General features: G+C 39.5%; 2 protein-coding genes across 2 annotated transcripts in view; both read left to right on the top strand.

The window, feature by feature from the left end:
* The window catches only part of LOC141759344 (collagen alpha-1(XV) chain-like), a 69,968-nt gene extending 52,483 nt beyond the window's left edge, over window positions 1-17,485 (top strand). The window contains exons 10-44 of the mRNA XM_074621335.1: window positions 1,070-1,261; window positions 1,439-1,465; window positions 1,786-1,848; window positions 1,930-1,998; window positions 2,643-2,690; window positions 3,059-3,193; window positions 4,172-4,225; window positions 4,640-4,675; window positions 4,794-4,928; window positions 5,125-5,184; window positions 5,299-5,334; window positions 5,577-5,621; window positions 6,943-6,996; window positions 7,316-7,351; window positions 7,455-7,538; window positions 7,711-7,776; window positions 8,077-8,130; window positions 8,308-8,388; window positions 8,630-8,665; window positions 8,817-8,870; window positions 9,611-9,667; window positions 9,830-9,889; window positions 10,311-10,352; window positions 11,178-11,205; window positions 11,403-11,471; window positions 11,824-11,849; window positions 11,957-12,055; window positions 12,682-12,835; window positions 12,987-13,060; window positions 13,208-13,336; window positions 14,019-14,066; window positions 14,172-14,234; window positions 14,894-15,091; window positions 15,217-15,332; window positions 15,422-17,485. Of these exons, the coding sequence (XP_074477436.1) occupies window positions 1,070-1,261; window positions 1,439-1,465; window positions 1,786-1,848; window positions 1,930-1,998; window positions 2,643-2,690; window positions 3,059-3,193; window positions 4,172-4,225; window positions 4,640-4,675; window positions 4,794-4,928; window positions 5,125-5,184; window positions 5,299-5,334; window positions 5,577-5,621; window positions 6,943-6,996; window positions 7,316-7,351; window positions 7,455-7,538; window positions 7,711-7,776; window positions 8,077-8,130; window positions 8,308-8,388; window positions 8,630-8,665; window positions 8,817-8,870; window positions 9,611-9,667; window positions 9,830-9,889; window positions 10,311-10,352; window positions 11,178-11,205; window positions 11,403-11,471; window positions 11,824-11,849; window positions 11,957-12,055; window positions 12,682-12,835; window positions 12,987-13,060; window positions 13,208-13,336; window positions 14,019-14,066; window positions 14,172-14,234; window positions 14,894-15,091; window positions 15,217-15,332; window positions 15,422-15,623 (2,730 nt within the window). The 3' untranslated portion in view covers window positions 15,624-17,485. The remainder of the gene's footprint in view (window positions 1-1,069; window positions 1,262-1,438; window positions 1,466-1,785; window positions 1,849-1,929; window positions 1,999-2,642; window positions 2,691-3,058; window positions 3,194-4,171; window positions 4,226-4,639; window positions 4,676-4,793; window positions 4,929-5,124; window positions 5,185-5,298; window positions 5,335-5,576; window positions 5,622-6,942; window positions 6,997-7,315; window positions 7,352-7,454; window positions 7,539-7,710; window positions 7,777-8,076; window positions 8,131-8,307; window positions 8,389-8,629; window positions 8,666-8,816; window positions 8,871-9,610; window positions 9,668-9,829; window positions 9,890-10,310; window positions 10,353-11,177; window positions 11,206-11,402; window positions 11,472-11,823; window positions 11,850-11,956; window positions 12,056-12,681; window positions 12,836-12,986; window positions 13,061-13,207; window positions 13,337-14,018; window positions 14,067-14,171; window positions 14,235-14,893; window positions 15,092-15,216; window positions 15,333-15,421) is intronic.
* Window positions 17,486-18,415: 930 nt separating this feature from the next.
* Window positions 18,416-20,479, top strand: LOC141759800 (apolipoprotein D-like). Its single transcript, XM_074622196.1, has 5 exons — window positions 18,416-18,615; window positions 18,707-18,811; window positions 18,952-19,073; window positions 19,196-19,284; window positions 19,875-20,479. The coding sequence occupies exons 1-5, from the start codon at window positions 18,601-18,603 to the stop codon at window positions 20,111-20,113; spliced, it is 570 nt and encodes a 189-aa protein (XP_074478297.1). The 5' UTR covers window positions 18,416-18,600; the 3' UTR covers window positions 20,114-20,479.
* Window positions 20,480-21,207: the final 728 nt, after the last annotated feature.

Below are 21,207 nucleotides of genomic sequence, written 5' to 3' on the forward strand. Positions count from 1 at the left end.
GTAGTGATTTTTCTTCATAATTTAGATGATGATGATGCAAAGCTCAGCACATATTTAAGATATTGAGTTCAGTAATGTCCAACATAAATTAACAGTTGCTTTATTCTGTGTTCACTTAGAGCAGTAATAGGCAAGATTTGCTGTAAAAATATACCCATTCCCTTGAGCCAAAACCCTGCAGTGCAAGTGTTTATGGCTGCAACTAACGATGATTTTACGAAACGATCAGTGTTTCCCAAAGCCCAAGATGATGTCCTCAGATTTCTTGTTTTGTCCACAACCCAAAGATATTTAATTAACTGTCATAGAGGAGTAAAGAAACCAGAAAATATTCACATTTAAGAAGCTGGAATCAGAATTTTGAAATTAGACATTTTTTCTTCGTAAACTAATTAATAGATTATCAAAATAGTTGGCGATTAATTTAATAGTTTACAACTAATCAATTAATCAATTAATTGCTGCAGCTCTACATGTGTAACTATACCAATTACCATAACTGAGACTACATATTTGCCCCATTTGAAGTTAAAAATCATAAAGAAATCTGAAGTCACCAACATCATGATGATGAAATTATTAGGGCTGCCCCCTCTTAGTCGATTAATCGACTAATAGGTCATTTTGGTTTTAGTCGACTAACATTTCTTTTGTTGATTAGTAGTTTTTTATGCGTTTTTCATGCTGAATGACTTATTTCCAAGAAACTTATGAGCACATCTCTGGTAAACACCAGATTTAAAGTGGTGCTTTTGTGTGATTCTTTGTGCAGAAACTCAGTTTTGCAGATCTGTCGATTAAATTAACTAATTGATTAGTCGACAAAATTGTATGAGCGCGAGACGACTAAGAATTTTTATCTTCTCTGTCGAGGACAGCCCTAAAAAATATAATTTGTTAGACAATTTACGCACAAACAACCACCCATTGGCTCGATTGTTAAGCCAAGAATACTCCCTCTGCCCACAGTTAATGTCCGTATCTACAACTAGAGTCTCACACTGTTTGATGCCTTCCTATATTCCAATGAATGAATGAATGAATCGCTCAGAGTCTGTTCAACGTTCAGTCCGTCCAGGTGTCTCCACGACAGAAAGGGGAGCGAGGTGAGCCAGGTCCATCCGGTCCACCAGGACCACCCGGCCCTCCAGGACAAGCCTCAGGTGATGGAGGTGAGGAAAGGGAGCCGGGACCCCGGGGTCCACAAGGACCACTGGGACCTTCAGGTCCAACTGGAGTCTCTGGGAAAGATGGACAGCCTGTGAGTTTAATCTGTTTGCTTCATTTGCAATATTCAAAACACTCTGCATCTGAACTGTGTAGCTTTCTATTCACAGAACATCATAAGAATTATTTAGCACGTTCTGTTGTTCGGGTCAGTCCGACAGGTGAGAAGATAAAATGATGGATTGGTTTTCTATTTCTGTCTTCTCTGTAGGGAAGCAAAGGTGAAGCTGGTGTCCCAGTAAGTAAAGTCTTCCCTCTCTTGTAGATTTATAGGATAATTTTTTTTAGTGTCTCTGGAGAAAACTGGTGCAGGAATGTGCCCGTTTTCAACCTACAGGTACTAATTCAGAGAGCTACACTTTATATATTATCTGATACTAACTGCTGATCCGGCCCATTAGCTTTAGTGACTTTATGGAACTATATCGGGGCCACAGATCAAGTTACGGTCTTGGCTTCATTCCTGATATCACTATCTGTATCAGTCCTGCTCTCACTTCTTACAACATGATGTGGTGATATCTCATGTAGCATTGAGCTCAGCTGTCTTTTTCCCAGGGAGCAACTGGGATTCCAGGATTCCCAGGACTGCAGGGAGAGCCTGGTTCTATGGGAGAAAAGGTAAACAATACCCCTCTTTAATACCATTAAAAACTAAATGTACAAACAAATACAAACACTGTTCTGCTGTTTTTCCTTCAGGGTGATCCTGGTGTTGGACTTCCAGGTCCTCCTGGACCTCCAGGTCGACCAAGCGAGTCCATGTTCCTGGTAGGTTATTAAACTTTAAACTTTGTTTTACCATTTCTTGGTACTCTTGTTATTAATGGCACTTGATTCAGACATGATAATTTAAGTCCAGCCCCAGGCTAAAGTACGGTAATATTACAAAATCCATAGTGTTTTTATTGATATAACTTTATTATAACCATATGTGCTATCTTTATTTGCTGATATTGAATTCAGAGACGGTTATACATTGCAGCTTGTCTTTCAGCTTGTGGATCATCCCGTTGTTTTTCATTCATTGTCAAACTCTGTTCAGTTGTTGTTGTTTTTTTTCTGAAGTCACAGTTACAGGTATCTGTTGTATCCTACAGTTGTGCTCTGTTGCTTCTGTCCTTTTCATCCTTTATGCACCAGTAATATCTCTAAATGTAATTATAAAAACAAATTTTCGTCCAAAATGAAATGTTCATCATTTGAAAAAAAAAAAACTGATGCCTGTCCTGTTGATTGTTTCTTTTTATGGCTGAAGCATTTATGTTTTACGAGTATCCGGGAGCCACATGACTGGATTGTAATATGAAGCATTTCAGACCTGAAACCTTTCAGTCGTAGTGATTTGACCCAGTCTGAATTCAGTAACTGTGACTGCTGAATTTAGATATTGACAGATGTTCTGTGTCCATTAGGAGGGGTCAGGATATGAAGACTTTGACAGTGATGCAGAGATTATTAGGGTAAGTCTCTCTCTCTCTCTCTCTCTCTCTCTCTCTCTCTCTCTCTCTCTCTCTCTCTCTCTCTCACTCTCTCTCTCTCTTTGACATTAGATAATATTTATCGTCACAGTGCAATCCCACGCTCTTTTACACACTGTTCATTTCATCATCTCTGGCTCCAGGCTGATGTGTTGCTCTGTTTGTTAGTGGCAGGAGATAAAGACAGCGTCAATCCCGAGACACTAAAAGCAACCTTTTGTCACCTTGTTGCATGTTGACGCTACAGGACACTCGCTAACGTTTGACCATTACCTAGAGAGGTACACAGAAGGTGCTACCTAAAACATTACCCCTGTATGTGACCGAGATATGACGTCTTGTTTCATCAGGGGCCTCCAGGACATCCTGGCCTCCCGGGACAGCCAGGGCCTCCAGGAGACCCATCTGAGGACATCTTTCCTGGACCACCTGGGATCCCTGGGAGAAATGGGAAGGATGGACAGAGTGGTGAACCTGGACTGCCTGTAAGCTAAACATTATTTTCCTTCTTTTCCTATTTATCCTTTACAATGTCTACTGTATTGTATTGTATCATCTGTTAATCGTACTGCAGTAAAGCCATGTAGTCTCATAGATACATTTAAGGCAGAATTTGCTAGTGGATCATTTGTTTGATCAAACGAGACAGCAGGGATTCGTAGAGACAGCTTGCTCTTGAAGTTTACTGACTGGCCTCAGAGCACTTTCATTGCTGACCTACCTTCTGTTTTCAGGTGATTGAGGAGTGGTTTAGTGGCTCTGGTTCTGGGTCTGGTTCTGGTTCAGGGTCTGGTCAGGTATTAACAGTCTGGTCCCATCAGATCCAAGGGACTGAAAAGACAGTATTTCCCCCAACTTTATTTGAAAACCCATGTTCATTCGCTGCTGTCCTGCCATTGCTTGATTGATGTGCTCAGTGCAAACATATTAGGTGTGTGTGGTGTTGACCGAGAGTGGGACCATTTTTGAAGTGTGTGCATATATTGATTGAGGCATGAAGTGTCTAGGTAAGAACCCATTTTATATCTATATGCACGCACATATCAAAAGTTCATGTCCCTCTCCGATTATCCTGGAGCTACAGTAACAGCACTTTGACAGTAACTACTGTGCAAGCTTCAGAACATGGTGTGAGCTGCAGCATCTGTTGGGGGAAATGTGTCTTTTGTCTTATAAAATGTCAGCAGCTTTTACTAACTGTGTGAATGGACTACTCTCACAGGTTTACTGCAGCACTGTTTTACTGCATAAAAAGGTTTATTTGCTTCAGTTCCTTGGAGCCCATTAGCTTTGTTTAATATGTTCTCATTTTAACCAGTTTTATATGCACCTCTGTGCAAAAATATATATGGTGCCAACAATTTAATAACCTATGCAAACTGTGCAGTGAGTTAATTCCCACCGGTGGAGATACTGTATCTGGGAAAAGATATGAATGCATCTAAAATCTGTCACTCTTGCAGGGAGTTGATGGGAAAGATGGAGATCCAGGACCTGCTGGGGGGAACGGAGACAAGGTGAAGCTCTTTAATATTAGTTTGCGACATCATCACAATATATTTTTACTATGGACTGACATGCAGTGACCCAGTACAGGTTGTTATATTTCCTCACATGTGAATGTGCAGCACACCAACCAGGAGCTGGCTCTTTGCTTGTGTGACTTGTACCACGCTGTCTTTTGTATGAGCTCACTCTGATTTCCCTTGAGCGGGCCTCTTAGTGCTCTGTTAGCAAAAACAATTACACACAAACTAAATACCCACCGAACACAAAGAGCCAAGCTCTTAATGAGATGACCCCGTGGACTAATAAAGCTAAGGGGCTCGAGTGTAAACAAGTCTGTGCTTCAATAGCTGCTCTGTATTTTTGTGTCTCTCTAGTCGTCGCTGTAGTTCATGTGATTTTATTGAATTGTGTCTGTTTAACAGGGAGAGTCGGGTGTGAACGGGCAACCGGGAGCGAAGGTAAAATCTGGATTATGTCATTGCATGTCATCTTTTTACATTCCCCCCTCATACTTCATTGGATTAACTGATTTCATGATCATTTTAAATCGGGACTATAATATCACATCGCTTGCAGGGAGATCTGGGCCCTCCAGGGTTTCCAGGCCTACCAGGCTCAGATGGTCCAGAAGGGCATCCCGGTCCTAGGGGTCCATCTGGCCCTCCTGGGCCCCCGGGTCCCCCTGGGAGAGGCTTCACCATGGACTTTGAGGTACGGTCTGTTTCACTATTTCAGGACCGGTCTACTCAATATATAGTTCAAACTGTCACAACATTAGTATGATTGTTATCATAAGGAGTCTCTATCATGTTGATGATCTACAGTATATCGTCATATTGCCCAGCACAACTTCTTAGACACTCACAATCTGATCATTATGAATTTCTTTTTGTCAAATATGTTTCAGGACATGGAAGGATCTGGGCTGCAGGGTGGTTTTGGAGATGCACTCTCCAGAGGTTCACAGGTACAACTGCATTAAAGAGCATTCTGCGCCATGATATTTTGCTTTCATGTTTCATCACACAGTGTAATTTCATCAGATAGATATCAGATAAATGTATGTGTATTCGTTACACAGGGTCCTCCTGGAATCCCTGGACTTGAAGGACCCAAGGTGAGATATCTGTGATACTTACAGTATTACTGTAGTCATATTGTGCTCTAAAAGCTGGCTATGTCGTTATATTAGGGTTAAGACTTGGTTTTAGGGTTAATGTTGGCATGTTGGGGCCATGGTTAAAGTTAGAGTAAGCATGCAAGACGCACTTAAGCTGACTGACATCACTTAACTCTATAGAGGAGGCATTTAATGAATCATAACAGGGTTTTTTTTCTCCCTCTCTTTGCCTCTCGTAGGGTAGAGACGGTTTAGACGGCCCGCCAGGAAAGCCAGGGCAGAAGGTGAGTCTGCTGTCAAGTTCTGTTACGCTTTTTGAGATGTTATCTCAGCAACGCAAGCTGTTGGCACAATCTTCTCAAATATCTTGAACTTTTAGGTCACAGTAAACAGCTGCAGAGTGAAAGGCCGCCTGATGACAAGCGATGTCAGATTTTGGCAGCAAGGAGGTGTTCTGGAGAGCAGAGACACTGTCCTCTGACCAGGCTCATGACCTCATCGGTTGTGGTTCTTGTTGAATCTAACCTGACATCCTCATGTTACCTCCTTACAGAGATGAAGCATTACAATACACTGCGGTGAATCTTGTAAAGAGAATTGGAATTGACCTTAAAGGGTAACCAGTATCTTTCAACCCTATTTTCACATGTTTTTGTGCCTAACTAACTGATAGGGACAACAATGTCTGAAATTGGTCCAGTATTGAGGGAGAACGCTGCAGAAGAGAGCGGCTCCCGGGTTGCAGTATGGTGCTATTGGGGCAAGCTGGCACCGTCATTTACATCCACTAAAAGTGCTTGTTTTTGCCATGACATGCTCTGATTGTTATTATAAGTGTCTGACATTATGGAAAGAGTCTCGTTCAAGGACAGTGGAATTGTGGAATACATCCACAGTGGAAACGTCTGTGCCAGCCAGGCAGAGTTCATTGTGTTGGAGTACAGAAAGAGTAGCTTAGTGTTATCTAGAAGATTTTTAATGTCATGGCTGAATATTTAGATGATTTCCATAATGTGGATGAGGTCTTTGAATTCGCCGCCCTTATTTATTGGAGCCAGACTATACGGATATTCAGATTTCACAACAAGACTTCTCCTTGAGCGGGACTTGGACACAATAACAAAGAGACTGGATCAAGTGAAAGGCAAAATGAAACATTTTTTATTTCTCTGTAGGGTCCTTTCCATAATGTTGTCAGACACTTATAATAACAATCTGAGCCTGTCTGTGTCAAAAACAAGCACTTTTAGTGAACGTAACATTAACGCTGCTCACTTGCCCTCACAGCTCGTTTCGCAGCTGCCGGTTACAGCGCTCTCCCTCAATACTGGACCAATTTCAAAAAGTGTTGTCCCCATTAGTCACTTTGACACAAAAACATGGGAAAAAAAGGTCCAGGTAGAAAAATACAGAAGATACCGTTTGATCATTTATCAACAAAACTAATGTGTGAAGTAGGCAGAAATCAAGTCATTTTGTTGTCATTTTTACTTGATGTCATGGAGCCTAGAGAAATGCTTTTTACCTCTAGTGAAATGAAGGAAGCAGGTTGTCTTATACCAGTGATGTTTATGAATGATGAGTGTTTCCTTGTGGTGTCTGTAGGGTGCTACAGGACCATCAGGGTTTCCAGGACTTGAGGGACTCAGAGGGGAAGAGGTCAGTAAATGGATGGACAGGTTTTTATTTAACTGTCAGCTTTTACAAATAGTTCAGACCAATTTTATTGGCTCCTATAGATATCTTCTGATTCTAAAATATGGTTTTAAAAGCTGATGGTTTAATAAAATCTATTGATGGACGTAATTCCTAAAACAAACTTGTCATTTTCAACGTATGTATTTCCACTTTTAACTAAACAAAGACAAACTAAAGAACAACATGTATTAGGATTAAGGATGTAGCAGTGAAACATACTGCTGCTAATAACTCAATGTTTAAATTTGAGAATTTGTGTCATTTCTGGTGTCATCTACAGGGACCAAAGGGGAACAAAGGAGATTCAGGACAAAAGGTAAAATCATGTGTGACAAGGCCAAACTCACACATGGACACGCACGTTTTTTAACTTTAGAGCATTTTGTGTTAAAGGCTAAAATGTCAAACGTGTTTTCCAGGGAGAGGCGGGACAGGACGGCCTCAGTCGACCCGGCCCTCCAGGACCACCTGGACCACCAGGACCCCTTATCAACCTCCAGGATGTAAGTAGCACCTGAGCACAGCCATTCAAGACCAGGTTTACTTACAGTAGGCTAGAAGGGAGAGTCCAGTGTTGGTGCCACTCTCTACCAACCTGTTGAGGTATAAGAGCTTGAATGGCCTATCTGTATAACCAGACTGATTGACAACATCCTCCTTCTGCCTCTTATCCAGCTTCTACTCAACGATACAGATGGTGCCTTCAACTTCTCAGGGATTTTTGAAGCTCAGGTACCCGCTGTGAGTATCAGACAAAAAAACTTCAATCAGAAACCAAATGATCTCGACGTCATGACAACAAAGATTGTGTGGTTAGAGAGCTATTGTTGGTCTATGTTTGCAGAGCGTAACAGTCCTTAGTTCCAGCTAATGCTTTCAGCTGTCAGGTTTCTTCTTCCAAACAGAAGTAGATGACACAAATGAGCGCACAAACATGGATATGACAACATGTAGAGGAATGTGACTCTATTACTGTCATGACAGAATCCAGCAGTTAGATATATGGAGTTATATTAATTGTTATTCCCTAAATGTTTGCAGGGTCCAAAGGGTGACAGTGGGTTGCCAGGAGTTCGAGGACCTCCTGGACTGAAAGTAAGTGGGACATGCATGCCTTGTTTCTGCTCATATACAATATCTAAGCAGACTAAATATGCAAAACACACATAATCTTATTTTTCTGTACACACACAGTTTAATATAAGTTAGGATAAATGCATGTTGTCTTTTTCTGTCTATATATTGTTTGTTTACGTGTGTGTATGCATGCAGGGTGAACGGGGCGAGCCAGGATCTTTCATCGCAGCAGATGGATTCATGATGTCAAGCCTGGCTGGACCCAAAGGAGTCAAGGTTATAATTGTTTTTTTACTCTTGAGATCCAGATCATTTACAGGGGATATTCATTTTTTTTGTATTTATTCTTTATTTAATCAGGCAGTCTCATTGAGATTAAGATGTCTTTTCCATATTTAATATATGCATGTTCTGTTTTGAGTATCAGTATGAACAGGTTATTGTAAAATAAGTCGTAAGCATGATTTTGAATTCAATGGAACTGTACAAATCAGCATAACTGTATTTTTGTTTGCAGGGAGATAATGGCGTATCCGGACCTGCTGGAATTCCTGTGAGTATTAGTAGTGAGCAACAAAAGCACGTCATTTTACTTTTCAGGTTTTATAACCCCATTAACTCACAACTGTTTCCACAGCTATGGATGAAGGTGTTTTGAATGCATATAAGAAATACTGTCACTCACTTTGTTTTGTTCATAATAGGGACCTACCGGACCATCAGGACCCAAAGGAGAATTTGGTTTTCCTGGAAGACCTGTAAGCACCTGAACTCACCACACATGTCCAATTTGATTAAAAGGGCACACAGACACAGACCTTATTATATGTTAAATGTTGCCTCTTTGATCAGAGAATCAGGTTAACAAATATATATATTGTCTATGTTCCTTTCAGATGAAAATTTTTTGACTTCTGCCTTAAAATACACAGCTTCTCAACCCATAGTTTAAGTTCAATACAACTGCTGTTTGGTTTTACGTTAAATTAAATCACACATTTGACTCAGTCACCAAAAACCCAATTCCCCAAATCTCCCTGTGGGAATCATTAAAGTTAAATCCAATTTAACTTCCCATGACTTAAATGGTTTTGGTTGAAGCTAGAATTGGTAAACTTCTTTTATATTTGTTGAAATTCTCATTACATCCCACCAGCAATCAATAAATCCAATGCTCTGACGAAAAAAGACTAAAATTCAGTTTCTGTGGCTGTCGCAAGACTGTAATAAACCCGTCCAATCATTTCATTCGGCCTGAATGTTCATTGTTTTTGTTCGTAATGATAATTTGGTGAAGTGTCTTTGAAAGGAAGCCTGAAGGGGCTGTCAGTGTTGCCAACTATTTTTGGAGCTCGTGCTGCTAGCTACTTTCATTGGAAAAGAGTTGGCAACACTCGGCTGGGTTTTTCGGTTGGATATTTTTTTTAAATCTAGCGTACTCTTGCTAGTTTCTTAAGATTAAGAACCCTAGTTTTATTGTGTGTATGTGTGTGTGTAGGGTCGTCCAGGCCAGATGGGACCAAAAGGAGACAGAGGGGACTCTAATGGCCTGCCGGTGAGTCACACACCTGAGCCAAATCAAGAGCATGTGAAAAGATTGTAGACGTTTATATATGTAAAAGAATACAAACGATACTGGTTCAGAATCTGCAAATGAAACCTGCAGTGATTGAGTAGTAGAATATAAGGATTTTGTCTTCTTTTTGGCTCTTTTTAGGGAACTCCTGGCCTTCCTGGGCCGCCGGGTCGCCCAGGAATATTCAACTGCCCCAAAGGAGTAAGCACTCACACACATTCATCAACACACAGTTCTGACTTAATTCTTCCCTCTTGTGTTTTATTATGCCTCCCCGCTAGCGACAGCATTACGGCAACATAATGTTTTTGGGTTGTCCTTCCGTCCAGATGCAATATCTCAGGAACGCCTTGAGGGAATTTGACACAAACGTCCACCTGGACTCAAGATAAACTGATTAGATTTTGGTGGTCAAAGGTCACTGTGACCGTAACTCAAGAATTCATTGGCTAATTATGACAATTTCACACAAATGTATAACAGGATAAAATGATGAAGTGATGACATTTTGGACAGACATGGATGTAAACTGCAACTTGACTGGTTGGCGGAGGCGTACAACTGCGAGGTGGTAATTCTAGTTTTTATACTCACTGTCTTCTTCCTTCCCTGCTCTCTGAAGACCGTGTTCCCCATCCCTCCCAGACCCCACTGCAAAATGCCTGTAAGTTTCCGTCTGTGCAACCATATTGCTGATAAAATATGTCTTTTTAATTCCTTTTTATTACAGCCTGTGCCAGAGAATTTCCCTCTTGTTGTTTTTTTATGAAGTTATTTGTTTCTAATGGTGAACTAAATCTTATAATCTGTCATCCTCCTGCTTTGTCTATATTCTAAATCATATATTCATTTTACTCACGGTGGCCTGAAAGTTTTCAGAAAAGGAGTTTATGAGAGATGCATGTTTCATTTCCTTTAGCACATTCTGTATTATAGTCAATGTCCAGATTGAACTACTATTTCTACAGCTGCATCCTAAGTGTCCGTCTATCTTCATTAAACCTCAGTTGCCTGTGCAATCTCATAATTTAATACGTATCTCTAACGAACAGTCTGCTGCTGAGCCCATTCAGACAAATCTCATCACAAACTCCTCTTTCACACATCCCCCCTCTTTTCCTTCTGTGTCCACTTAAAGTGCATGTTGCTCTGTGTAACACTGGTACCTCCTAACCTCTAATCACTCAGAACTGTTCGAGGTTGGCTCTCAAATATTCCTGCATGCTGCATGTGCAGTCTGGAAAGGTGAAGGCTCATTGCCAACACAGAAATGAGGTAGAACTGAAATCACATCCACAGACAATTTGCATGTTTCATTTGCATGTTGATTATGATATTAACAGTACAGATTGGATGATTTGATATTTAATAATTTAATGTAATATGATGTTTTTTTCCTGTCTTGGATAATTACCCTAATATTTATGTATGATTTCCAAATTCAGTCATCATTGACTGCTGTTAATATGATTGTGCTCCATTATTTCAGCTTAATCCCAATGGAACCATTGCAGTTGGTAGGTTGGGTCATCTCTTTTGTTTGCCATAAATTGTATTATATTATATTATTTTATTTTAATACAGACTTTACAGCACACTCAGGATAGTAGCAGTACAAAAACAACACCTTTTTTAACTTTAAAACCAATTTCTACATAAACAAGTCAAATGTAAGGACAAGCAATTAACTTAAGTGTGTCTCTTTGTCTCAAAGGTAACTGTCAGACGGGACTAACAGGGGAAAAGGGGGATAGAGGTCTTCCTGGGATGCCGGCACCACAAAGTGAGTCAACACTTACTACTACTACTAATAGCTCTCCAATGTATAGACATTGAAAAATGAAAAAGGTAAAAGCCTTTAAATACCATCAAAGAGAAAAAAGATAATCCACAATGAAAAGGAAAAGTAGGGTACAAAAACAAATGTATGAAGTGTGTTTTAATGAGTGAATTTAAGACCCGAATTTATCATTTTATCTTCCATCACTTTCTTTGTACTTCCCCAACATTTCCTGGTGCTTTAAAAAAAATTTTATCACAATCCTGTGGGGGAAAAAAACAGTTTTTAGAATATGTCTGGACTTTGTTAATGTTATCATTAGTTATAACTCCCTCCTCTGGTTTCTCTGTTCTAGACTTGTTTCTTCCCAGGACAGTCAGGGTAAGTTTCATATGGAAGTACTTTTTAAAGCTTAGTTTGGGGACATGCTTGCTTTATGTGGCGTCGGACTCTCCCTTCAGGTCTTTTGTGTGTGTGTCTAATCACAGGGGGAAAGAGGTGACCAGGGCATGCAAGGACAGAAGGGAGACGAGGGGGATGCAGGGTTGCCCGGGCAACCAGGTATCCCTGGGAGACCGGGACTTGTGGTGAGTCAAGATTCCACGGATACACACCCTGTTATCTTTGTGACAAAAATGTACTAAAGCAATCAAGAGCTTCCTTCTGACTAGTGTTAACTTTGTTGGCCATGTTTTTTTAAGTCATGGTTTAGTTGACTAAAAGTCTGGGCATGTTAGTCTCATCTTAGTCAAGGAAAACCACAACTATTTTAGTATAGTTTTAGTCAATTTTAAACTGTTTTAGTCATCAGATTATATTGAACATTTCAGTCTATGTAGTCTAGCCAAAATATCACCTGGTTTCTTTCTCCCAAGCCTTATTGTTGTCATTGTTAACTACTAAGTAAGTAAGATACTCCTGACTCATCGTGCTCATTGTGTGCTGCCGGCCGGTGTAGTCCTGATATGGCGCACGCAGCAGGAAAATCCTCTTTTTTTTTTGTCAACGAAAATAAAGAGAGATTTTGTTTTTTATTTTTTAAACTACATTTTAGTCTTGTCTTTTTTCGCCAAAGATATTGCATGTCGATATCGTCACAGTTAGTGTTCAATAACGTCAATGCCGTCTCGTCATCGTCTTCATGGAGAGAAAAAGGATGTTGATGAACATAGTTTTTGTTAACTAAATTAACACTTCTCCTGACACATTTCAGGGTCCCAAAGGAGAGGCAGTGCGTGGTCCAACAGGCTACCCTGGGGTGCCAGGTTCACCGGGGTTCCCAGGCTATGGCAGACCAGGACAGGTTGGCTCTCCTGGGCCACCGGGGCCTCCAGGACCCTCTGGGTCAGCCTCAAGATATGGCTCAGGTACAAGTCATAAGTCATACAGCTGTCATACAATTACAGCAAAATATTATCCTGTATAGAAATAGTCTTATAAGTTGAAATATCGTTCTTGTAGCTGATGAGATCAAACAACCGGTTATGATGAGCTTGTGTGACATTTTTGTTATGGCAGCTGTGACCATTGCCGGCCCCCCTGGACCAGCTGGACCAGCTGGACCTCCTGGACCTTCGGGTAGCGCAGCATCTGTAAGAAAACGTGTTTCTTCTGGCCATGTTGTTGAACTTAATATAAATGATACACCAGCATGCTAAAAACAGGATTACACACCATGTGGCTGTAAAATCAATATCAAGAGAGAGGTTCAGTTTCTCTTCTTTTTATTTGTTTCTCAGATGAAAACATTTGCGAGCCGTGAGAGTATGATGCAGCAGACCGCCAGGGATGCAGAGGGAACTCTGGCGTTTGTCACAACAACAGGAAGTCTCTTCCTCAAGGTCTCCCAGGGATGGAAAGAGATACAGGTACTGAGTTGAACTAGTAGTATATATGTAGGTTTGGTGAATCCGACACCTGACAAATGAAGCTGCAGCATACACTAGAGTAGCTAGAAACACAGCTTGCCCTCTTTTAAAGTGATATGTATGTAGGTCAGGGCTTGACTGATGTAACAAATAAAATGGTGTAACAGCAGTTTAATTGCTTTACTTGGACGTTTTCATGGTCAGCGAAGCGCTGAGTGAGTTTCCTGATTTCCATTCATTGGAAAATACGTCCTTTCAGTAATTGAGTGCTGCAAATCCTTTTAGTCCGATTGTTTTGTCTTATTGACTGGCTGTGAATCAGCACTCCAACATCACCACTGGAAACATTTTTGAAGGCCAAACGGTATCTCTATTTGAGAAGATAATTAATAATGAACCAACCAGTGTACAGCGGTATTTGACGAAATTGGAAAAAAACAAGCATTTTATGAAACACAGTCGTACAAATGAAATGCTTCCACAGTCCACTGAATCACATGATCATTATTCATTTAACTTTAATACAATGTGCGTATGTAATGTAACAAACAAACTAGTTGTTGGGACATTTCAGGTTGTTTGTTGTACATAAAACACATTTAATTTAAGGACAACATGAGCTCAAATAAAACAATATATTGCATCTGATTTTTCTTGATTTTTCTCTGTTTTGTCTCCTCAGCTTGGCAGTTTAATCTATCTCTCCAATAACATTATTCCACAAGATGAGGTACTTACTGCTTATTTTTATGGCATTTTGCTCATGCTATTGTGGAACGTTGTTCTTTACATTCAGTATTTATCCATTTAACATCTCTTTTAACTATTTTTTTAGCCCCAAGCTGGATATCAGATAAGTGGAGACACGATGCAAAGAATACGTTCAGTCAACGAAAGGGTGAGTGTCAATATGACTGTATTATTTTAAATAACATAACTGGCTTCATTTGACTCTTTACGCTTGAATATTGATTAATAAATATTCTGCAACAATGAATTTGGAGAGGGATGCTATGAAACATGTGTAACACATACTTTTCTAAAAGTATTTATTGCCATTCTATCTGCTTCATAAGAGATCACTTCTGATATTTGCATCTTATTTTTTATATATGTGGTTATTTCCTTTACTAAATTTCACCTGCTTTATATGAACGTATTTCTCTTCTCTTACTTTCTCATATGAACCTATATCTTTTATTCTGCACTTGCACCTCCATCTGTTTATGTATGGGCTCAATGCTGTTTGATATGTGCTCATTTTTGTATGTCTTACAGCGGGGCTTACATGGGTTTCTGATTTTTATTTTATATTCTGTAAATATTTTTATCTGGAAAGCTTAAAAAGCACTATGTAAATAAAAAAAAACTTTCACAGCATAGTTGTCTTTATTTGACTCGCAAATATGTCTTTGAAGACTGTGCAGCATGTTGATTTTTAGTGCAGACTAACCCTTACAGTGACTCAAGACTCTGCAGTGTTGTTTAACTGTAATGAAGGATATACAGGACTCTTCTCGTATCCTAACACCGATCTGTTGCTTCCTCTCCCTCCAGCTCAACCTGGTGGCTTTGAACCAGCCTCACTCAGGAGATATGATGGGGCTCGACGTAGCCGACCGGATGTGTTACGAGCAAGCCAAGGCGATGGGTTTGGCGCCAAACTACCGCGCCTTCATTTCCACCCACAGGCAAGACCTGCTCCACGTGGTCTATCCTGGTTTCCGGGAAACTCTGCCAGTTACCAACCTCAGGGTGAGTCTGCTCCCCTGCTGCTTTTTACTGTCAACAACTACTTGCACTAAACTCTTCTCATGCAGGAACCCTCCACAGACAAAAAACTTCTGGCTGCATCTAACCCACTATGTGTCTTCTTTCAGGGAGATGTGATGTTTAGGAACTGGCGGTCAATTTTCAATGGCGACGGGGGACCAATGGATGCCAGGATACCTATCTACTCCTTTGACGGCCGGGATGTTTTAGCTGACCCTTTCTGGTTAGTAAACTTGATCCATATCCTACTTGTTTGTGTCTGTCTGTTGTTATGTTCTGTCATATTGATATTTTCTGTCATCTTCTCGTCAGGCCTCAGAAGAACATCTGGCACGGCTCCACCAGCAGAGGTCACCGACTGGTGGACAAACACTGTGAGACGTGGCGAGCGGACCACATGTCTGTCATGGGCCAGTCCTCGAGCCTGACCTCAGGTCTGCTCCTGGGCCAGCAGACGCGGAGCTGTTCCAATCAGTACATCGTTCTTTGCATCGAGACCCACAAAAACCATTAAATCCCCCCTCCCCACTCCCATACCACTCCACCATGCCAGCCACCGTAAAACACTCGGGGAAAAGATTAGTGTGTCTTTCCTAGAAAAGGACGTAGTTTTCAGCACATCCTCGGTGCTACGTGTTGCATTTTCTGTTTTTTAAGACAGAGGACCACATTTAACACCCTTTCTGAGGAGCGAGAAGATTGTTAAGAGGCAGTAACAAACTCTTGACGACAGCCAAGATATAATCCTGGAAGGTAAACTGACATGAAGTTGATGCTACGCTGTGGAACTGGAATCATTTTGTGGATTGCTTGCAATCCAAATTTGCGCCTTAAAGGAACGTCCCTTTGTGTTGTGAAGCAATCCAGAAGATTTCTCCTTATATTCAACTTGGTGGCACATAATGTAAAATGCATCACGAAAGCTGATGGTCTCCTTAGCAGCAGTTGTGCTTATTCATGACAATAATGGTAACATCTGAAAGAGAATGTGGTGATGATTTATTAAAGAGGACCTATTGTGCTCATTTTCAGGTTCGTACTTGTATTTTGGGATTCTGCTAGAACATGTTTACATGCTTTAATGTTCAAAAATGCTTTATTTTTCTCATACCAGCTGTGCTGCAACACCTCTGCAGCGCCCCCGAAAAGCCCAGTCTGCTCTGATTGGTCAGCTGGCCCACTGTTGTGATTGGTCAACCGAACCAAACTCTTTGGACTCTGCTCCTGCTCCGTTCTAACTAGCTTTGTTAGAGAGCGTACCAAATTAACCGCTAGGCAGGTATTATGCACATGTGTTACTTGGTGACATCAACACCTTACAGAAGAAAAGGCGGGACTTCAAGCGAGGTGTTTCAGGCAGTTCAGGAGCAGTGTTTCAGTGGGGGAGTCTGTGGACTTTTTAACCTTGCAGACCTTTGACATGCACAAAAAACTATATAACACCAAAGGAACGGGAAAAGGCACACACGCGTAATAGGTCCTCTTTAATGTTAAAATGATACACGCAGCACCTTTAAACTTTATTTAAGGAGAATGGACTAATTTGCAACAAGACACATCTGTGTCACTTTACAAGAATCAAACACAAAAGGCTTATTCCCCACATGTACACCGAGGTGTGTTGAGGACAAGACGTCTCTTTTTCAAGTTTATTATCTCTTTGTTGTTCAAGAGACTGAAGAGGCAGCGGCTGCAGGAATCTGCACCTGTCCTGAAACGTGGCAGTTTTTTACAAATGATAGATTTCCAAAGACTTTTGTGATGGAAGCATAAATGGCTATTTTCACTGTTTTGTTTACAGGTTGTTTCCATAACTTCCATAGTCCCTCGTCCAACAGGGGGACTACCAGACAACCAGTGTTGCCACCAAAGTCATTTTTTGATGCACTGTACTTTATTTTAAAAATATTTTCTAGTTCAACATTTTCATCCTTGAACGTGTTGTTTGTGTTGTAGCTTTTCATCCATCTTGGTTATCTCACATCTTAGCAGCTCTTTCTCTCAATAGGCTATTTAATTTAAATTCAATGATTTATTTATACCGTCACAGCACATAACATGAAATCCGATGATTAAATTTAAGAATGTAATTTATCGTTTGTTGTTTGTCAAATGACTGTTTCTTCTCACTTTTTGCCTCTTTTTCTAATTTTTTTTTTTTTGTACAGTTTTTTTTTCATGTTTCTATATTTCTGGAGAACATTGACAACAGTCAAAACAAAATCCCACTTAGCGTAGAGATACAATCAAAACTAGCTAAATATTTCCATGCTGAAAAAAAAAAAGAATACTAGAAAAAGAAATTCCAAGGGGAAAAAAGTCATGTTTTTGTATAAATATTGGTGCTTTGTTGAATAAAGTTTTCTCTTTTCATAACCTGTTGTTGTTTCATTCTCAATTCAGTGCAGAAAATAACTCAAATACCGCTGACTCTAATAGGTCAGTTTACAGTTTGTTTCACTGGCCCAAAGTGGCTAAAAAAAAAGAAAATTATTATGGCGCGCTGGTGGCAAAGTCATTTTGATGGACTGTACTTTATTTTGATAATATTTTCTAGTTCAACATTTTCATCTTTTCAAGCAAAATGCAAGGTGCACATTTTTTACTGATAACTGCAAAACAGTTTTAATCCATTGTAATCTCAGTTGACTACCGTGGCTGTTATCTGTGAAGGAGCAAGCTACAAACTTTTCAGAGCCACCATTGACGCTGATTGTTTGATATTAAAGATTCAAGATTCAAGATGTTTATTGTCACACCGGTTATACAAGTACAATCATGTGAAATACTTTTTGCTGGGAAGCTCCATTAAGAAAACAAAAACAAAAAATAATAAAATAAAAATAAAAATAATAGTGTATTTACAAATAATATACAGTATAATAATAAAGGAAGTACTTGGTATATGGTAATTATAGAAGCAATATATATACATATACATATATATATATATATATGTATAATATTGCACATTATTGCACATATTGCATTGATTGAAGTATTGCACTTGTTAATGCACTTTTTGACATTAAAACTGTTTTTTAGTGGAGTATTCCTTTTGGGTTTCACTCCATCCTGTACTAAAGAGGTTAAAGGTTTTGTAAACAGTATTTTTAATATAGCTGTCATGATCTTGGGTATTTTGTAGCTTGTTTCCTGTTTTATTTTGAAAATGTCACTCCTCTTGTGTCTTGTCTAGTCTTACTTCCTGCCTATGGTTGTTTTCCCGCCTTCTGTGATTGTCTGGCCCCGCCCAATACATCTATGGCCCCGCCCTAATTGGTTCCACATGTGTCTAAATAAACCTGTTTTCCTTCCAAAGGTCTGGCTTGGAAAGAAAGAACACACAAAGAAAAACTGCTCTCAGCTTGTAGGATACTTTACGCTGATGCGGTAGAGAACCGACATGATACAGTAGAAGTAGAGGAGGACAGTGTTCTCTTTCTTTGACAACATAAAAGTCTTCAGGGTGTTTATTTGGCCACTTGGACATGAAGGCATTCCAGGTATGTAAGCATGTTTTCACTTTTATTTTGGTTTTAACCAAAAGACTGGACCCAGTTTAACCACATTAACTATTCTATCTTTGATGTGAAGGTCCTGCTTGTTCTCTTCCTGACTGCTGCTGCAGCTGATGGTCAGTCTTTCCATCCTGGCAAATGTCCCCAGCTATGTGTTCAAGAGGACTTCAATGTTACAAAGGTAATATAATGATGACTTTTCTCATGTGTGTATTGATTTGATCGGTCATTTATGCAGTGTTGATATAAACAAGTAGAGGTTTAGTGTCTTATTGAAGGAGATGCTGCTGATTAACAACCTTTGTGCTCTTCTCCTTCTAGTATATGGGCACCTGGTATGAAATAGAGAAGCTCCCAGCTATTTTTGAAAGAGGACAATGTAACCAAGCTACATACAGTCTGCTCCCTGATGGGACAGTCAAAGTTCTCAATGCAGAGCTGCTGTAAGGATTAAGTTTCCTATAATCATCTGTTCATCCTTCACTCTGCATGGATTTGAATTTCTTGTACCATTCAAATGAAATCCTTATTTACAATAGTTGTCGCTCTCTTCCTCTCTCCACAGGTCCAATGGGAAGATAAACTCAATTGAGGGTGTTGCCAGAGTTAAAAACTCATCTCAACCTGCTATTCTGGGTGTCAGTTTCTTTAAAGGTAAATTCATTGTAGATTTAAAGGTCCCATATTGTAAAAAGTGAGATTTTCAGGTCGTTTACATTATAAAGCAGGTTTAAGTGCTTTATAAATACTGTTAAACTATCAAAACGCTCAATCTACAGAGAAAAACACGCAGCCCGTATTCAGAAACTGTGCGTTTGAAACAAGCCGTTAGGATTTTTGTCCATTTGTGATGTCACAAATATACAATATTTAGACCATTACGCATTTTTAAACGTAAACATTCTAAATGTGTTCTAGTTTATTTCCCGTTGCAGTGTATGTTAATGACATCAGCTGACAGGAAGAGAACATGGACCCGAACTGTTGCCTAGCAACGCAATTCCATTGAAATGCACTAAAACGGAGCATTTCAGACAGAAGAATACAGGTATATTCAGGCAGACAGCATGAGGAAAATAAAGTTTTTTTTTTTTTTTTTTTTAACATTACAGCATGTAAACATGTTCTAATAGAAATACAAGTATAAACCTGAAATGAGCACGATATGGGATCTTTTTTAAAAAAAAACAAAAAAAAAAACTGTTTTACCAGAATTCCTTCTATTTTATACCATCTGTGTCCAGGTGTCCCCGATGGTCCCTACTGGGTACTCTCCACAGACTACCAGTCATATTCTCTGGTGTACTCTTGTTCTAACTACTTGGGACGACTTTTCCACATCGACTTCGCCTGGATCCTGGCTCGCACTCGGGTGTTGACTGACGACGTCATTGACGGGTTACATGATAAACTGGCTTCTGCTGGTGTGAACATAAACCGCCTTACAGTCAGTAATCAGACAGGATGTGATGTCATGACCTGAGGCTTTAGCAGTGCCAAAACTATGGGAAGAGTTCATTATGTAATAAGAAGGGACATTTTGTTTTCTGTAATGAAGATGCATTTATGCCTCAAGATCTTTCTGATGTTTAGGTCCATGCACACAGCATAACATGGTGCCATGTTTTGACAGATTTGATTGATTTATTCATGGAGTTGTATAGCTCAATGGAAATAATGGTATTCTTATAGTGTATAATGTTGTAAGTTCCAGGTGTAGGACTTCTGTATTTCATGTCAAATGTAAACACTGAACATAAGCTAACAAATATGGCTACAGTTCAGGATCCTTATATTCCCTTGAGATTAGCTAAATAAAACAAAATTGAAAAAAAAGGAGCGAAAGAGATATTCACATCTTGGTTTTAATTATTTATTCCATAAATTAATGTGTTAGGCCAGTGGTTCTTAACTAGGGGACCACCAGGGGTTCTTGAGGGAGTTCCAGCGGTCCACAGAAAAATGGAGAATAGTTTATTTTCACTATTTAATTCACTATAGAAGTGAGCCCAATGTGAAGAGTGACTATTGTGATCATAGGTTTCACTTCCTCCATGGTTCTCATCAACTGTAGTTGACTACGGTAGAATTCTGGTTTAGACCATAATAACCAAAATATTTTTAGATGGAGATCCAAAAAACAAATTCTTATCAATTTAGGGATCCTTGACTCAAAAAAGGTTGAGAACCACTGTTAGGCTAAGTTTGTATGTAGTAACACCTTAAAACATCATTGCAGTCAGCTTTTCCTTTAATTGGAATAATAATCTTTATTAATCTAGCATTTTTCAAAACACAGTTCCAAGTGCTTTACACATTTTAAAACACAAGGATAATGAAATGTACTAAAACACATAAAAAACCCAAAGGGGTAAAACAACTAAAATGTCATAAAACATAAACAAAATCACAGAAAAGCAATTCTAAAAAACGGAGTTTATAAAAGTGATTTAAGAGAAATCATCACCACAGAAAATATCATATATAATATGTTTGCATTTTGCTTGATATTTTTTCATTTATTTGTGGAAAAACAAAATGAAAATCCTAAACACATTTTACTTTTAATTCTAATAA

Source organism: Sebastes fasciatus, chromosome 21 (assembly GCF_043250625.1).
Source record: "Sebastes fasciatus isolate fSebFas1 chromosome 21, fSebFas1.pri, whole genome shotgun sequence".
Classification (NCBI taxonomy): domain Eukaryota; kingdom Metazoa; phylum Chordata; class Actinopteri; order Perciformes; family Sebastidae; genus Sebastes; species Sebastes fasciatus.

Bases quoted from the DNA above. Each gene is read 5' to 3' on its own strand.
- LOC141759800 (XM_074622196.1), top strand. The intron at 18,812-18,951 runs GTAATATAATGA...TTCTCCTTCTAG, and splicing joins AGGACTTCAATGTTACAAAG to TATATGGGCACCTGGTATGA. The intron at 19,285-19,874 runs GTAAATTCATTG...ATCTGTGTCCAG, and splicing joins GGGTGTCAGTTTCTTTAAAG to GTGTCCCCGATGGTCCCTAC.